Source organism: Plectropomus leopardus, chromosome 12 (genome assembly GCF_008729295.1).
Source record: "Plectropomus leopardus isolate mb chromosome 12, YSFRI_Pleo_2.0, whole genome shotgun sequence".
In the NCBI taxonomy this organism is placed as follows: domain Eukaryota; kingdom Metazoa; phylum Chordata; class Actinopteri; order Perciformes; family Serranidae; genus Plectropomus; species Plectropomus leopardus.
In genome coordinates this window covers 20,867,736-20,885,606 of record NC_056474.1, presented here as the reverse complement: position 1 = coordinate 20,885,606, position 17,871 = coordinate 20,867,736, and the positions used below count along the sequence as shown (strand labels likewise).

General features: G+C 40.8%; 2 protein-coding genes across 5 annotated transcripts in view; one reads left to right on the top strand and one right to left on the bottom strand.

The window, feature by feature from the left end:
- Positions 1 to 316: 316 nt before the first annotated feature.
- LOC121951681 (profilin-2-like) lies at positions 317 to 6,867 on the bottom strand. Of its 2 annotated transcripts, none has more exons than XM_042498115.1 (3): positions 6,531 to 6,861; positions 4,577 to 4,769; positions 317 to 2,073 (listed from the first exon to the last, which is right to left on the bottom strand). In XM_042498115.1, exons 1-3 carry the CDS (start codon positions 6,657 to 6,659, stop codon positions 1,976 to 1,978), a joined length of 420 nt encoding a protein of 139 aa, XP_042354049.1. In that variant the 5' UTR covers positions 6,660 to 6,861; the 3' UTR covers positions 317 to 1,975. The 2 variants fall into 2 exon arrangements, with proteins under 2 accessions (XP_042354049.1, XP_042354048.1); XM_042498114.1 differs by lacking the exon at positions 317 to 2,073 and adding an exon at positions 2,095 to 2,389 and having other exon boundaries at positions 6,531 to 6,867.
- A 4,325-nt stretch (positions 6,868 to 11,192) lies between these two features.
- LOC121951677 (TSC22 domain family protein 2-like) overlaps positions 11,193 to 17,871 on the top strand; it is a 30,773-nt gene continuing 24,094 nt past the window's right edge. The window contains exon 1 of one of the 3 annotated variants that reach the window (XM_042498109.1): positions 11,193 to 13,729. In XM_042498109.1, the coding sequence (XP_042354043.1) occupies positions 11,931 to 13,729 (1,799 nt within the window). In that variant the 5' untranslated portion in view covers positions 11,193 to 11,930. The remainder of the gene's footprint in view (positions 13,730 to 17,871) is intronic. The other 2 variants (XM_042498107.1, XM_042498108.1) reach the window with 2 other exon arrangements.

The window sequence follows — 17,871 nt, the reverse complement described above, 5'->3', positions numbered from 1 at the left end:
AGGAGATCTGTGAGTTGTGTGTTGACAGACTGATTTAATTAAACTTGTCATTTTTAAGTTGCAACAGCTTCCTAAAATTAAGTAAATATTACTAAATTTAAAGTAACCCTAATAGTTTAATATAAAGTAAACAAAAATAAAGAGTCAGTTATATTTACATTTTTCAAGGCATTCTGTAACCTAGATTTTATTAAGTAAAACCACCTTGTCAGATTTCACAGTGTATCTTCCCTAAAAAGATAATTTAAAGCTCTTCAATTAGTCAGCATACAAGTTTGGACTCTGAAGGCAACAGACAGGACATACCGGCTTTACCTCTGGTTGGAATAATTTTTATTTGATCTGTCTGTAAACAAGATGTGTCATCAATTCATGGCATTTTAAATAGCAGATTTTGTGGCAGAAGGAATTTCCAACTCAAAAAAGACAAAATATTGCAAACTTTTTTTCTGTTGTTTAATTCTGTACATATTCCACAAAGTCTGGAGATTACTGATGCCAAAATATCCCTTAGGAAAGTGCCATTAAAAGTTACTTCTTGCTGGGGCAGCAGTTAAAAATCCAACTTAGTAGCAACAGATCAGATCGATTTTATGGCACAGAGTACACAGTTATTCTCAGAAAATTTTCACAAGACAACTTACAAATGTTCTTATTCCAACCAACACCATTTTCAATATGTTTAGTGTACACAGCATCATTTTTTTTTCTTTTAAATATACTTCTAAGTACCGTACTATGACAATTTGTGAATACACCTTTGATGACTAAAGCACAAGGCAAATAATGCCAAGGTGTTGGAGCGCAACAGCCTCGGTTTACAGTCAAAATGCATTCATACTGTAGTAAAATGACATTGCCGTTTCATTGGTTAATGGACATGAGGTTAGCAACAAATCAATTAGTGATGAAAAGTTTAAGTAGTGTTGAACTCTAAGGAAGCAGTTAAATGTTTTACAGTCATCTGAAGTTGTCTTAATGATTTACAGTCAACAGGTGATGCCAACAATCATCCATCAGAATAAGCTAAAGTAATTCTGATAATCCTCTTTATATTGACAATTGGTCCAAAGGGGAGGGGGAGAATAACGCCATGTTAACAGGCGTGTGTTGTGACGTACAGAACATTTTACAAATAGCAGAGGCTGACTGATAAACGACTGAGCTGTCACAGAGGTGGAATGTCCACTGAGACTCCAGGATGTGGCGAAGCATCGTGGCGATATCTTTGAGACCTCAGCAATGCTGGCCTTACACTACAACTCAAACAACAGCCCAACACCACATCATTAACTTTTAAGACCACATTCAGGTACAACAGCAAAAGCGTGTGATGGAGGGCAAAAGACGTTGTGCTTGAGGGCGGTACACACACACAGGACTCATGTCAGAGGAAATTTGTCGTTTCTTTTATGGAGGCAGAAGAGAATATGGTTTTGGCTGGAATATTATGCTGGGACAGAGAGAGGACAGGGCTGGGATCTGTATGCTAAAGACGGTATGCATGCAACTTTTAAATGCCCACATGCTAAAGAAAAAAAACCTGGCATCTTTTAGTAATGCTCAAAAAGCAAAACTATGCAAACTATCACCACCATTACATGTGTACTTCCCCTTGGAATATAAGCCAGTTGCTAAGTGAATGTTAAACAAGGCGAGTCCAATTTTTTTTGTACTTTTTTTAAACATTTTTTATTACACTTTGCAATCATTTTTTGCACAATCTTTTGGTTAATAAACAATTCAATGAACATGCCATTACTGTAGTGCCAAAAATATGAGAAGTACAATGTTAAAGTGGGGAAGGTTTATATAAAAAAGGAGTGTGGAAGGATTTAAGCAAACAAAAGGCTGTTTATAAAAGTAGACTGAGGAGGAAGTAACATCATATGCCATCTAATCCTGGAAGTAGTGTCAACACAATGTGGTTGGGAGGGAGTGAGCTGTTAAGTTGATGGATGGGTGGAGAGGTTGCTTAATATCCAGACTTCCTCAGGTACTCAGCCATTGAATGTGCTTTCTTGTTAAGATTTCCACCATGGACCGCCTCCTTTCCCATGACTAAAACCAATACTGGAGCACACAAGGAAAAAAAGAGAAATGAATAAAATTGAAGAGTCTCCCCCCCTACAGGACGAAGGGGGGAACACAGGTGACACAGTATCTTACCACTCTTCATTGCTATTAAAAGTTTCCAAGACATTTTGACTGCTTGCAGGAGAAATCTTAACAGCAATATTTCTTTTCTCTTCTTTTTGTCCCTCAATTTTATCTAAGTGAGCTTGAAAACATTAAAACCCTGAATCCCTCAAGTATTTTGCCATTGAGTAAGCCTTCTTGTTCAATCCGCCTCCATGGACCCCTTCTTTGCCCATTACAAGAACCAAAACTGAAAGAGAAGAGATAGAAAAGGGACAGTTAAGAAAAAGCAAAAAGGGTAAAAGAAAGGCATTCCAAGTAATAAGTATTACCACCAGAGGTGTGCAGTCCAGGGATATTCAACTGTCTGCCATACAGGGCGTACTGTCTTTGCTATCAAAAAGACTGCAGTAGGTGATTTCAGGCATGCACTGATTTATCGGCAGAGCATCCGTATCGGACGATCGCCCTATTGCCAATAAGATGGCATTGACAGATGGCAGTGGCTGATGTTTTTCTGTTGTGTCACATACATTTTGTGTATGCTACAGAGCAGGGCTCCAGACTAATTTTGTTCTGTTGTCCCAGGGACGATAGAAAATGAGTTTGGGATGAACAGAGATCTTCCCTGGGAAAGCCTTCAGGAAGAAAGGATGCTCATTATCAATCTATTTTTTCACCGATAAGGTTACATGGTGAACAACAAATCAATGTTGAAATCAGCTGGAGGAAAGCTAGTTAACGTTAGCAGCTGGCAACCTGTACTAACGGCTTACTGGAGGTTGCACTGAGTTACATTATGGTACGTTCAAGCTCCAGTTAGTAAAATTGACTATAAGGTGAAGGGGAATTACAACGTGTATACCTTGGTGATTTCCCATGTAATTTTATCATGTGACGGAAAGTAGCATCTATACATTTCCTATCTCACAATGTGAGGTAAGAATTCAGAGTCCAAAGTTTGATCGAGTTCCACTTAAACGTTACAAGTTTTTACTCAGTGGTGTTTCTTAAAGAGGGAATATTCACTGAGTGAACATGTGAGCAACATCCCACACAGCCCTGGTCATCTATAACGCACAGTTGAACATCACCATTGTAGCTTGTTTTCTCTTTAATGCAACAAATATAGAGGGGAGATTGGTGCACTTTATCAGTGACGACAGCTTCTGCTGACCTTTGCTTTAAACAGCAAACTAGATGTAACTCTACACTAATGAGCTGCTGGATATTGCTAAGTAAACATTTGTTTATAGAGGGTACAGCGCTCCAGAAGCAACAGGCTCATTCTGCTACATCCAGACGTGGCTAGACAGACACATGCAAGGGAATTATTAGGGTGCGCTCTCTTACATACAGATATGCATGTAAATAATGTGGTAATCTGCAGCATTTATTGGTACCACTTAAATATGCAATGCTGCATTTGTGCTCTTTTAACTCACGTTTGTTAAGTATAACATGCAAAGCCGGAGAGTGAAAGGAAAACTCAACAGAAGAAGGAGCAGTGTTAGGAAAAAGGGAAACGGTTGGGTTTTGATTGCTATCAGTGTTTCCCACATTAACATTTGGCAAACCAGTTAAGGGTTTGGGGTTTTTTTTCAAAATACAATCTGAAGTTAGAATTGACAGAAAAGAGTGCCAAATCTTTATAAGCCATGAACACCTGTACAGACTGAAACAGCTTGTGAACATGCATGCTATTTTGATCAAAAGCCTTAGCAGAGGGCTGGAAAGTGTGTGAGAAACACTGAGGCAACATCAGACACTGAGGACCACAAAGGCAAACAGACTGGAGGAGGCAAACCCTGGTTTACATGAGGTTTATGATGACAAGCAGACAATTATGTAAATGTGTGTTATATTTTAACTTCACAAGTCTGCATCTAAAGGCTTTGTTTGAGACTATCATATGATGTGTGACTCATGGGCCCTGTTCTATTAAAGCTATTTGTGAGCATAATTGTGAGCTGAAATCACTGAAAAGTTATCTGTTGACAGAAAATTAATTGGCAAAAACGCTGCAACTATAGGTTCATCATCATTATTGAATTATTTGCCAGGAATCATTTTGTTAATGTAATGCTGACAGATCCTGAAGTGCTCTGAATAATTTACCAATGCCCGAAGCAACAGTCTTAAATGTCATGTTTTGTCTGACAAAAATCAAAAGCTATTTTTGCATGACAAAGAAAAGAAGATGAGTCCAAGAAGGTCCAAGAAGATGGACCCAGCACATATTTGGCCTATAAATTTGAAAAAAAACAGACTTCTAATTGTTAGTCTGCACCTAAGTCACAAAAATCACATGAGGTAACTGTCATACCCGTTATTTTTTACATCAATAAAAAAAGAAAAAAAGGTGTCTTTACCCTTGAAGACACCTTTATTTATAGTTATGACAATGAAGTAAACCATTTTGAAACTACACTTTTACCTTTTCCAGCTCTTCCCACAGAGACATTGTATGTAGGTTCTCCTCCTTGGCTCTTTGTCCTGATGTCCATTGTCCAGTCCCCGTCATCATGGAGGCTGTCCCTGAGGACCGAACACTTCTTTGAGCCCAGAGTGAGACCGCTGGTGTAAAAGGTCTCCCTGTCCTTACCAACAAGGACATCAATTTCTTGAGACTGAAAAACACAGTAAACAACAGAATTGGGACAACCAGTCAGAGCCTCACACAGATCGAACAAATACGCTTCCAGTTACATGACTTGCATAGTCGTAGTATAACAGGCACAAAAATATTAAGTACATAAATTATCTTGTGTCCACAAGAAAGGACATAAATTCCACCAAAAGTTAAAGGACCTAGCTTTGTTAAGGTAAAAAAAAGACAGGGAAAAAGCCTTTACTATCATGACTGTACTATAATATAAAACCATGCTTTTCTGGCATTGTTAAAAGGCCTTTTAACTTTTATACCTTAACGAAGCAGGGTTTGAGGAAATTATTTCCTCTCTTGATGACATCGTCTACCCATGCATCATCTGATTCAATACACAACTGTGGGTTCTGTTAAGTTACAGAGAACATATTTCACTTTTTCTGAAATCTATAGAAAATTGATTTATTTGTAATGCACTTCACTTTGTAAACATAACCTTTGTCATTTGTACATTCATATCAATTTTGAATTATTTCTTAGTCTTCAAATTTTGATCAGTTATGCCAATTTCTGTATCATTTCTAAGTATGAATAATGTTAGTTATTTAATGGGGGAGGTACCTCCAAAAGCCATTTTTGCTTCTCAACTCATACATACACACACACATGTATGTCAAAATAAATCAACTAAACTAATCTGGACAAACAATTGATCGATTTATCAGATGTTAAGAACTGATCAAACGTGAAATTTAATTGATCAATCAGCAGGCTTTGCAGTGCTCTAAAATTATATGCAATATGTTGCTGTGAGCTTTGACTGAGGATTTTTTTTTTTTAAGATCAATCGATTCTTAATTTTAAGGAAAATGCTTAGGATTCACAACCCTAAACTATACTAAATAGTCAGGAGAATAATCGATAATTAAAATTAATGTTAGATGTGGCCCCATTCAAAATTTTAGTTGAACAGCTACCATTGCGCTAGCACTAATATCATGCTGGGGTTCTTTACAATAGTTTTAAATTTTAAAAAGACAATTTGAAAACTTGCAAATTTACTGATATAGCACAAGAATTTCTGTGACTGAACACATCTCATCCCTGCATTGAGTAACGGAAGTAAAGTGACGTCTCTGCACCGGACTAGCTCTCATGCAATCCCTCTCAATGAATAAAAAAAAAAAAACACATTGTCATTCCCATCTAAAATGATGATACATGTGTGAATTTGCGGCTTGAATACGAGCTTTAATAACAATAAAGCCTCGCTATACGCTGACCAAACGACCGAGAGTGCTATTTAGCCTGTTAACCACAGGTAGCCGGTAAAGCAGCAGCTTAACGTTAGCTAATCAAAGCGGCCGTGCACACAAAAGCATGCACGCTTTCTTAAGACAGACACCGTCTACTAGCTGGTTTTAATTCAGCGTTTGGTAAATAAAAAGCACCACGTTGACATTTTTATAAGTGCTTGTTAACTGCAACTGACTGTTTCATGGTTTTAATGATAGGTGGAAGCCACAATGAGTGAAGTCTTATCTGATCAACACGAGGTCTAATCCCGCAACGTTTCCTTAGCAGGAAATACCCGAGACAGGCCAACGATAAACTAGCTAGCCGTAAGCTAGCACGGTACCGTTAGCTTGCTAGTCATTTAGACCCTGCGAGGTAACGGTTTTAACGCTATTCAGTCTGACGAGCGGCTGCGTGGGTGATACATAAACAACACTGTCAACCGAAACCACAGTTAAACACGAAATACCTCACATTGACCTCTTACCGTGATATTGTTGAAAGTACCACCGGCATGTGCTGCCCAAACATATTTGGCGTCCGTATATCCAACAATGGCGCTATCCTGACAGCTGCCATCGGCCATCAGGTTTTCCACGTAGCTTTGCCAAGACATGTTCAAGAAACTGATGCTTTATATAAAAAAAATCCCTACAGCTTCGGAAGCCAAACAGGAGACAGCCAAATCGGGAGAAAACCTACAGGCGAATTTAGAGTCTCCAATCTAACCCGCACTTCGACGTTCACCAACGTCAGGGCTGGGGCAGCAAAGAAAGCCAGGGCAGTGAGGCAGCGGCTGGGTGTAGTCCGTATCAGATCACTCCGCACAATGAGCTCCCCGCCCGGCGCTTTTATGGCAGCAGGCGGCGGAATAAAGAGGGACTTATCAGCTCAACCAACAGGCAACTGTCTGAGGGAATGCCGGGGTACTCATCGGGGCGGATAAAGATTTACTGATTGAATCATTTAGTCGATCATTATTTCATTCATTGATTGTATGTTTATGTTGTAGGAATAGTGACAAAGACAGTCACATTACTTAGCTGAGGATACCGTCAGTGCGCACAGCAGACAGGCTGTGCCCCGAGGAGCATGTGGCTAATGGATACCAAAATTAACTTCTCACTTTCATAAACCTACTGAGCAAAATTTATGTTTTCAATAGGAAGAGCATGGTTGGAGGTTCCTCCATGATAACTATTAAGCCTACCAAGCTGTTTTCCCCGTTAAATACTAGATACTCATGACAGGGTTATTATAATATGTAGGCCTATTTGGGGGGGACACATCCCACTCTTCAAATATGCTCAACTCCCCCCATATATATTATATATTTATGTGATTATAAATATATATTCTTACCCTTTGAAATCTAGAACATCACTTTACAGCCACCTTTCACATGTATTTAAAACTTAGAACTACTGAGCAAATTTGTGCTATTCTGTTTGTTTGGGTTTTTTTTGATTGAAAAAAATAGGCAGCTTGGAGAGAAATTTTCCAAAAAAATGCAAGAAATAAGTATATTTAGAAAATTGTTTGGGGTTTTTTTAAAGTCTATGGGAAATGTATATGGAGAAAATATAGGGAAACTATATTTATAGCTAATTATCAGAGTTACATATTTTGAAATTACGTAATAGAGTAATTGCAATTTAGAGCATTTTTGCAAGTAATTTCCTTTAACAATTTTCATCATTATCATTCCCTTTTTTGTTGCTCATTGCCTTCATTCCATATTTTTGACAGTTGAATGTTGAGTCCATGGCTACAGCCCCAATTCACCAGTATTTGTGATACACTAAATGTCATTTTAAGTTTCATCCACATACGGTTTTGTTTGGGGGTCCAGGAGACCAGCTCAAACAACATACTGGAGAAGAAAATGTATTACCTAATATTTTTGATTTTATAGTGAATTATTGTCATTCCTGCTCACTGAATTAAGTTCCTGCTGTTCTGTATGACATCTGCTCTTTGCTGAGACAAACTATTTCATATTGATTAACAGATCACTGTGTGTACATCTTGAACTCATTCAGGAATACAGGTTTTAAAGTGTTGAATGGATTCGGGCAGATTGAATCAGTTGAGTTCTATTCACTTTTGTTGTCACTCAGTCTGACCTCTTGATTAGCTCAGCCTACAACCCATTGTTTTGAGCTAGCCTTGATGTAGTAGTATAAAACCTTGTTCTTAATTTTGTTCTTCAGAAGGAATTCTACACGCATGTTGTGAACTTCTGTGTCCACTGTGCTGTGAATAAAAACATCACGTAGTTCCTACCAAGCAATCTGACTAGTCCACAAGACATTTCGAACGTGCTCAAATCTGCATAACAGCACAGAATTAAATTTTGACTTTTAGATAACTTATTCAGTGTATAATAAACAAAAATAGTTTACTATTTACCAGTGTCTTTAGGCTACTAATAACGACCAGTGTTGCAACTATCCCCAGTTTCCCCTATATGTTAAAATAATTAAATTGAGAGACAAATTATCCCTCACTGAACCTTTTGGGGTTTTATTTTAATATCTTGTGCAGTGTTTTTTGTTTATTCTTTTCCAATGTGTTACATCACAATAATAACTTGATGCAAAAAAGTTAATTAAAAAGTATACTAAGACTTAAATGTGTGTATGGTGGTATGTAGCCTATGTGTATGTATATATTCATGTCTAAAATCAATGGCGTTATATCTATTAAGCATACAGTATGGTACTTTTTGACCATGCCGTTGGGTCATAATATCTACTTTGGAGAACAATAATCAAAAACAATAGACTAATGCACTGTTGGAATTTGCATTTGTTAATAATATGCAGGCCATTAATTACTGCCATGAAACAGTAGTATTGGTATTATTATTTTACCAGTATTAAGCCATCTCAGGTACTGGAGAGTTCAAGGTTTATCGAAGATAACCAAAAAAGGAAAAAAGAGGCATAACCTTTAAAGTCAAACATTCACTCCTTGGCCACCAGGGGCAGTGCTCTCCACGGTTTGTGATGACTGGTCCACAGTATACTTCTCTGGTGCAGAGGTATGAAAAACAAGTCAGAAAAACAGGAAGGTATTTAACCCATTATTATTTATAGAAATGTATTGTAAATGCCCCCTTTTTTTAAAAAAAAAAAAAAAAAAGAAGCAAAAAACTGAAAACATTTTCAAAATTGCTCCTGTTGACCTTGTCTGATTATAAACCCCCCATACTGAGCTCACTTCTTAACCTCACCAAATGCTGCAGATGCAATGCAGTGTTGACTTACTCGTACACGATGCACACTACTCCTTCATACACCGCTTGTAAGTCAAACTAGTTGAATCTTCCAAAACCAGCTGCTTTCTGTGACAGACTTACAATAATTTTATATTTACTTATATTATTTTATACAATAGTATTTTTTTAAAAAGTCTTGATCAGTGGGTAAAGAATACAAACAATGTGGTGATCCCAGGAGTTACTGCATGCTCTGTCATATGCTGGCTCTCAGAGTACCCCAGAACCAACACACTAAGGCCCAGCATAAAAGAGCAAAAGAGTTCAACTGAAACCAGTTTAGAACAAAAAGGTTAACTTGTATTGAAGGTCATGTGAATGCAGACAAGCTGATTGTATTGTGAATGGTAGCTTTGTATCAATAATTTTGAATCCATAAAACAATGGGAGCACTATAAACCAACTTTACTTTGCTCAACACATTTGGCTGTGGGATTGTTTCAGAGTTTTATTATACCCCTAAAGTAGTGATCCTCTAATGATCCTTTACATGACTCAATAGGGGTAGAGTGCACACAAGGAATTTTCTACAATTCTGTAATACTGATCCCTTTTTATGAGACTACTGTACAGCCAGTATGCAATGTTCCTGCAGAAGAGCTCTAATAATATCAACTGGCATATGGTAACACTGCAGCATACACAAATACTAAGAAAGAGAGAGAGAGACGATGCCTTCAAGTGCATTCCATTAAAGTCTGACATTTATGTTTTTTTAAGGAATAACTTGGTAATAGACGGGTCACAGAATTGTGAGAATAGTCAAATTGAATGTATGCGATATAGTAATATTCTGACGACTGATTTGTATCAGAATTAAAACAACCCAGGTAGAAGGAAAATGTACTATAACTCAGTGTCTTATCATTAATCACAAGGTACATGTTTTTACTAATGTTAATAAAAGCATGTAACTTAAAGTCAATTATTCACATGTACTGATAACAGTATGTCCCATCACTATTTTTCATTCATTGTTGCCATCTGTCTGTGCTATTTAATTGAAGATTAGTTATCAAATATGATTAACTGAGGACAAAATGAGCATACTTGATAAGGACATTTATGTTAGGTCTATGTAACCTGATCTTAGGGGCCCGGACTTAAAGAATAAAATTCCATCTAATTTTAAGACCTTTATTATATCATTTTTGTGCCTCCATGGTTCGTATTCCTAAATGAATGTTCTAAATCTTGTTACCTCATTGCAAATCTAGGATGAGGTAGTATTTCAGCATAGAAAGGCACAGAAAGTGGGAGGAATAGGGAGGAAACAGTGGCATTACAGTCAGACAAAAGCCCCCCACCCCCAGTTAAACTCTAGCAGGGGCTCTTTTGACACATCATCAGACCATTCACTTTTAGCCAGAGAGAGAATTAAATTATCAATGTGAGATAATTAATAAAATGTGAGATAATTAATTAAGTGAAGGGATTGGTTGGCAGGAAAATTTGTATTCTAGTGATGGTAAGGGACTAATCGTTATTTACGAGAGGGGAGGGGGGTCATCAGATAATTCTTTAAACAGTGGGGCGATAGTTGTTGTTTTTTTTATTTTATTTTATTTTTTATTTGGCTAAGGGGAGGGACTTTCAACTTTCAATGGTTGGTTCAATGGTTTAGGAGTTTTATTTATTTTAATTACCCCTAGTACCCCAAAAAGACAGGTTTAAAGACAGGTTTTCTTAACCCCCCCCCCCAAAAAAAAAACCCAAACAAAACCACACTATTATCATGGGCAGAAACTATATATGTGCTGTATGGCTGTATCTCACCTATAATAGTCTATTAACTGCGCGCGCTTTGCAGTTGTACTTTTTCCGACGGTGTACTGAAGGCAGCACGAGGGGGGGATTCTCAAACGCCTCCTACGTAAACATCCTTGCGCACTCTACCTACCCACGATGCAGCGCGGTTGCATACAACATAGCCATCTTGTCAAGAGTGACTGAGTGAGGGAGGTAACTGTAGGCGCTGTTTGGATTCTCGTTTGTTTTAAAGCGTCAAATATTACAGCGTTTTCCTCTCTCGATCGCCGTTAGCCTCAACCTAATTGTCGCCACCGACGGACTCTGAGCTGTGAGGTGAGTGGATACAAAGGACTGCTTTCGGGAAGATGTCTCACATACTTGTTCCGACGTAGGGGGAGTGTGCAGCAGCCAGTTGGCTTGACTTGCTAGCTAGCTCGGTGAGTGGAGGGCTGCGGGCCCTCCTCAGCCTAAAGTAGGTCCTGCAGCTGGGCAACACTCTCTGCGACAACGGCCGCCTGACAACTGTACAGCCGGGACATTAGCAGGCCGGTCCGGACCGTCAGAGAGCTCCGGATCGATCATCCTCCAGGCTGCTGGTATCGCTGTCTAAAGCCGCATTGCTGGACAAGACGACACGAAGTGTGGCGTTGCGTTATGAGCTCATGAAACGCAACAGGAGACCGAGAGAGGAAGAGGGATGGCGTAGATTCATCTCGATTACAGTTAGCTAGGCTAAGTAAAATACAAGTGTGCTGTTTAATATGATCTAAGCTTTTGGAAGCTGCACCCAGCTCGTCTCTTTCTGACGGAGGATAAACATAGCCATACTGGACTTGGAATCAGGCTGACAATATGTCGAAAATGCCGGCTAAGAAAAAGAGCTGTTTTCAGATCACAAGTGTGACTCAGGCCCAGGTGGCGGCTATAGGTGCTGCAGACGACACGGAGAGTCTGGACGACCCGGACGAGTCACGGACTGAAGATGTGTCTTCAGAGATCTACGACATGTCCCGGGCTGAGTACGAGCCTGCCTGTGACAGGAGTTCATCTGAAGAAGCCCTGAATAATGTTGGAGAGCCAGAGGCGATTGGTGTTGTGGCACCATCACACATACCTCAAGCCGGTCAGGTGTCTGCCATGGGGGAGTTTCGGAAGGTGGGAGGCTCAACTCAAGGTGGTCAGCAGCCGCAGGGGATCGGAGCTACAACTGGTGTCATCACTCAGCCTGGAGCATTGCAACAGCCTGCTCCTGCAACCAGTGTGTCAGTAAACACATCCCAACCTGCTGCAGTGACCAGCACAGTTCCTCCTCCTGCCACCTCCACTGTGAGTTGCACTTCACGCTTCAGGGTCATCAAACTTGATCATGGTACCGGGGAACCCTTTCGAAGAGGCAGGTGGACGTGTACAGAGTTTTACGAGAAAGACTCTGAGGGCTCTGCTGTTAGTAGGACTGTAGATAGCATCAGGCATGCCAGTGCAGCAACGCTGGACCCTGCCGCAGACAGAGACAGTGGGCTCGGGCATACAGGAGGATCTGTGGTGGCCCCCGCAGCACACTCAGGTCAGGGCTTGGGCTCTGTGGCGGATGCTTCTCTCGCTTCATCCCGTATGGAGACACCACCGCAGCAGCAAATACATCAAAACTACAGCACCCGGCAGCATGGTGTCAGTGGGTCGGCCACACAGAGTGCGTTCTCCAGCCCTAAACCTACAGCTGTCCCAGCTCAGCCAGCAGTGGGAAGTCTCCAGCCTTCTGCTCCCCAGAGCGTGCTGCCCGTCGGACAAAACGGCTTGCCTCAACCTGTCATCCACTTACAGAAGTCCCCCATCATGCCTCCTGCAGCCCAGCCCATTGCTTACCCTCCCCAGCAGCAGCTTCCCATGGGCCACCACCTGACCAGCCAGTCCTCTGGACTGCTCCAGAACCAGACGGAGTACTATCAGCAGCCCGCTTCCATGCAGCCGGGGCTTTCCACTGTCCAGTCCCTCCCAGTGTCCAGCCTCTCTGTTGGGCCACAGCCTGTTGGACAAGGACACACTTCAGTCCTGCCCCCAGCCTCTGGAGGGACTTCAGTGCCAAGTCAGGTTGGAGAGGTTGCAGGAGGGGGATCTGTGCCTCCTGGACAGCCAGCTCCAGGCCTCCTGCAGCAGCAGACTGGAGGAATGGGAGGCGTCGGAGGCTCCATGCTGGTCGGTGGATCCACTCTGCAGCAGCAGGCCGTGAGTCAGTATCCAGCCGCTGTAAAGCCTCAACCCCTCGGCCTCCATCCCGCATCATCCGGTGTACAAAACGTGCCTGCCATCGCAGTGAGCTCCAGTGTGCCCACCACTGTGCCCACTGCTGTGCCCAGTGCCTCCAGTGCAGCCATGCCAAATGTGACAACCTCCAGTTTGCCTCCAGGCCAGATCCCCCACAGCAGGACTCTAGTGGCTTTGGGGGCACAGGGCCTCCCAGCAGCTGGATTTGGACATGAGGGTGGTGGTGGTGGTGGCGGAGGGAAGTCAGAGGGTCTCATCAACGCAGTGTCTCCTGTCGTTTCTGGGAAGGAGCCGGGCAGGCCCCTCATGCCCGAGAGCCTGCAGCTCGCCACTCCGACTGTCAACAGCCTGTTTGGAATCCACATACCTGTCGACGGTGATATGGACAGGTAATCGTCTCTAGATCTTAATGTTAAGAGTTAAAAAAATGTTCATCCCTGTTGAGCATTATCACAATGCCTGTGCAATGTTATCACTCAATAATACTCCTGATTTGAAGAATCACAGATGGTGTAAGGCAGGGATACTCAACTTACTTTGCTTGGGAGCAATTTTGCAAAATGAGGCCAGGGCCAGTCCCCATACATGTTTCTGGGATTTTAGGACATTTCAAAGATTCTAGGACATTTGTAGGATTTACAGACATTGCTAGGACCGAAAGCCACAGCAAAGGCAGTTAGTGTTAGTAATTTAGTTTACAGGGTGTCCCCCTTTGTTCCAGGGAGGTATGGAGGAAGGAGGAATGCGTAAAAGGAAGAGAAGTGGCACACAGGAAGGAAATTTAATGTTTGTTGTTGTTCATTAGAGCCTAAGTCAGTGCAGTGTAGCACAGTTGCGGTAAACATCCATGGCTTCCAGTGCACAGGCAGCAACTTGTTAAACATGACTCCTGTTATAATACGATGCATTGTGTGTGTAAGGGTGTGAATTTGGTTTATGTGGAAGCCTTTTGTTGCAGGTCCCCAACCTCCTTTTCCTCCGACTTCAGATGTCACCCTGCAAGACAGAGTCTGAGGCGCTGGCCTTGGCTGCAAACATCAGTGATGTGTTGCTATTTGTTGCCACTGTGCAGAGAGTTAGCTCATCTTTCTATTAGCCTCAGGCTACTTCTGGTCACTTGCTAAATGTGCTGCGTGCTTGACCTTTTAATACGTTAGTTCCTGCTCCGGAAGAGACTGTCTACTACTAACATAGCAGAGAGTGGTTGATTTTGTGTTGCCACATTTATGATATCATAATTTCCACTCATAGCCCCATCGGGCTCTCCTCAGGAATGTGTTTTCAGAGGATTTTACAGTTCTGGCTGAAATAACAGTTTTGTACAGGAGATATAATGTTGCTGAATCATCTTTTTGGTTGCACAGACTCAGGCAAGCTCTTTGATTTTAAAGAAAAGTTACACACATTTATTCATACAGTGGACATCTGAGAACATGATTTCATTAAAAAGTGTATGTCACACTGAATCTTAAAGTAATCACGCACAGAAACATAACCCACAGTAGACATTATGGCAGACGTTTAATAATTTATATGTGGTTTTGTTATTTAGGGATAATTAAGTTGCTAGATAGTGAGCAGCAAAATATGATTACATTTGTGCACAAGCGACATTCTTTTTTATGAATTATTGTGGTTCATAACATTTGTTGTCTTTGCAAAAATAATCTTTCTCTTAAAGGGACAGTTCACCTTAAAAAAAAAAACAAAAACATGTTTAACCTGTAGCGCTGTTTATTAATCCAGATTGTTTTAGTGAGAGTTGTTGAGTGTTGGAGATATCCGCTGTGGAAATGTCTGCCTTCTCTCCATTACAAAGGAAATATGTGGCGCTTGGCTTGTGGTACTTAAAGCACCAAACATATACATTTGAAAAACTCAGCAGCAATGTCTCTATCCATAAATCATGACCTGGTCATTAAAGATAATCTATAGACTTTGTGAGCAGTTTCATGCAGGAACTATTTTCTTTCTACAAAATTACACCCACCAACTGTATTACAGTGCAGAAGGAAGTGTGCATCTAGTTACTGATGAGACTACACCACAAGCCGAGTGCCATCTAGCTTCATTATACTGGAGAGAAGACAGACATCTCAACAGCCGATATTTCAAACACTCAGCAACTCGCACCAAAATAATGTTGTTGTTAAATAGCACAACAGGTAAGAGTAAGATTATGTGTTTTTCATTTTGGGGTGAACTGTCCATTTAATTCATAAAAGTTTACAATTAATGTCACTTGTAGTAGATGGCACAAAAGTGCGGAAATGACAGTGTCTGAAATCTCTCAGTGGTTTCCCTTTACAGTCTCACAGATAAAGCAGACTGTAGAGCAGACAGGGGATGCAGACTGCACAACACTGGCTCTACTTTTTTCCTCACATGTGGGTTGACTTTCTCCTGAACAGTTTGTGGAGTATGCTGCTCACTTTAAGGACGTTTTTTTAAAAGATTTTTTGGGGGGCTTTTATGCCTGTAATGTATAGGAAAGACTTAGCGTGAAAGGGGGAGAGAAAGAGGGGGTGACATGCAGCGAATGGCCGAAGCGGAATCGAACCCGTGGCCACTGCACAGCCTACACAGCCTCTGTACATGGGGCGCCTGCTCTAGCCACTGAGCCACCAGACGCCCCACACCTATCAATCGTTGATCGCAACTTTATTGTTTTCCTTTTTTGTGCCATCCACCAACTAAACCTTAAATGGCTTTAAACACACACATTGACCATGATGTGTCAGTGGTTTGTGGACCAGAGGGTGATGCCAGTATGGCGAGTGTCAGAGGTAACTTTGACTCTGAAGACGAGGGGTTTGACACTAGGGTGCCCCCTTAGGCAAAACTGAGAAAACTGTGCCCCTCCTCCATATCGATAGTGCAACATGAACAATTAATATTAATAGATTTTCTCCCTTCTATTGCTGTTCTTTGTCTGTCTTCCAGAGGTAATCATACTCCAAGTTTTAGTACTGCAATTTGCTTAATGCTTTTCTGGATATAAACAGGCCTGTTGCCCTGCATTCAGTAAGTTACAGCATAACTACAACTTGCCCTGTTTTCTTAGCCTGTATTGGTTTGCATTTTGGCAAATTAAAGCAAGCTCTGGAGTTTTTTTCTCTGATTTCTTAGTGTATTTTCATGGATATTATTCATGAAGGTTTTGGGAGATAATCATATTTAGTGTAAGTCACACTGAATCTAAAAATGTGTGTGTCGTGTCTGTGTTCAAGTCAAGCACAAAACCCCAAATCCTGTTTTTTTTAAAGCGCACGCAGCTGTCCAGTTCCTTAAGCTGTACCTTTGCCTCACATATCTCCCTCCATGCCCATCTGTTAACTCGCCTGACTCACCGACTCAAGTTTAGTATATGGGAGAGTTATTTTATTCCTCAAAGTTGTTTTACTCCTCAAAGTAGGAAGTACAGGAAGTACTTACAAATATGAAATAGTAAAGCAATCAACTCAATCACTTGAAAAAAAATGTTGCAAATTCCTGCAAACCACGGATATCTTACATCTGCACAATATTATGTATTAAGTAGATATGTTGAAACTTTTTGTTTCAACAACCCTGTGGTTAATGTGTGGTTATGTTTGGGCACAAAATCACTTGGTCACAGTCAGGAAAAGATTATGCTTTGACTTAAAATACACAGTTTGGGGGGCACAATCCCAGCAGCAATGTCTCTGTAAAAAACAACTGCATTTTGTGGCACAGTCCCCTCTGGAAAAACAGTGATAGGTCGCTAAATAAACCCACATTTGGTGCCTGCAAAACACTGAGACAAACAAACAAAAACAGGTTGTCTTTTAGCAAGTCATTGCTGTCTCCTAACAGTGCTCTGCAGCTTGGTAGTTGTCTCTCCGTTAGATGGCACATCATCCACCATCCTCTACACCAGTGGTTCCTAACTGGTACAGCTGTGGGGTCCATATTTCTCCTTAGTCATTAGTTCAGGGTCCACATATTAGATAAATGACCACATACTCAATGCTGTTTGACAAAATGTAAACAACACATGGGCCTAGAACACAGAGAAATAAAACATATCGCAAGAATTACTTCAAACTTGACAAATAAATAGCACTACAACCCAAAAAGTGCTTATTATTACTAGGTCAGTGAAATAACAAAATCTGCAGAGACTCAGCATGTTAATAGTCGCTGTACTGGAAGAAAATCTCACTCTCCAGCAAGAAATGGCACTTCAAAATAAAAGCTCTGTGCCAGAAATGAACTGTACGTCAAAATAAAGTGTGTTTTTACAAAATTAATATGTTCGTGCTCACTAGCGGCCCATTCAGAATGGAATCACGACCCACTTTTGAACTACAAACCATCAGTTGGGAACCAGTGCTCTACACGTCCCTATGACAAACTCAGCTTATATATTACATAACTTTAGACACATTGATTTGATATATATGAAACGTGCAAATTTAACATATTCGTGGCTTGCAGAAATGTACAATACCAACATTTTGTTCTGGTGAATGGGCTAAAGGTTCATTTAAAAAAAAAAAAGTCTTTT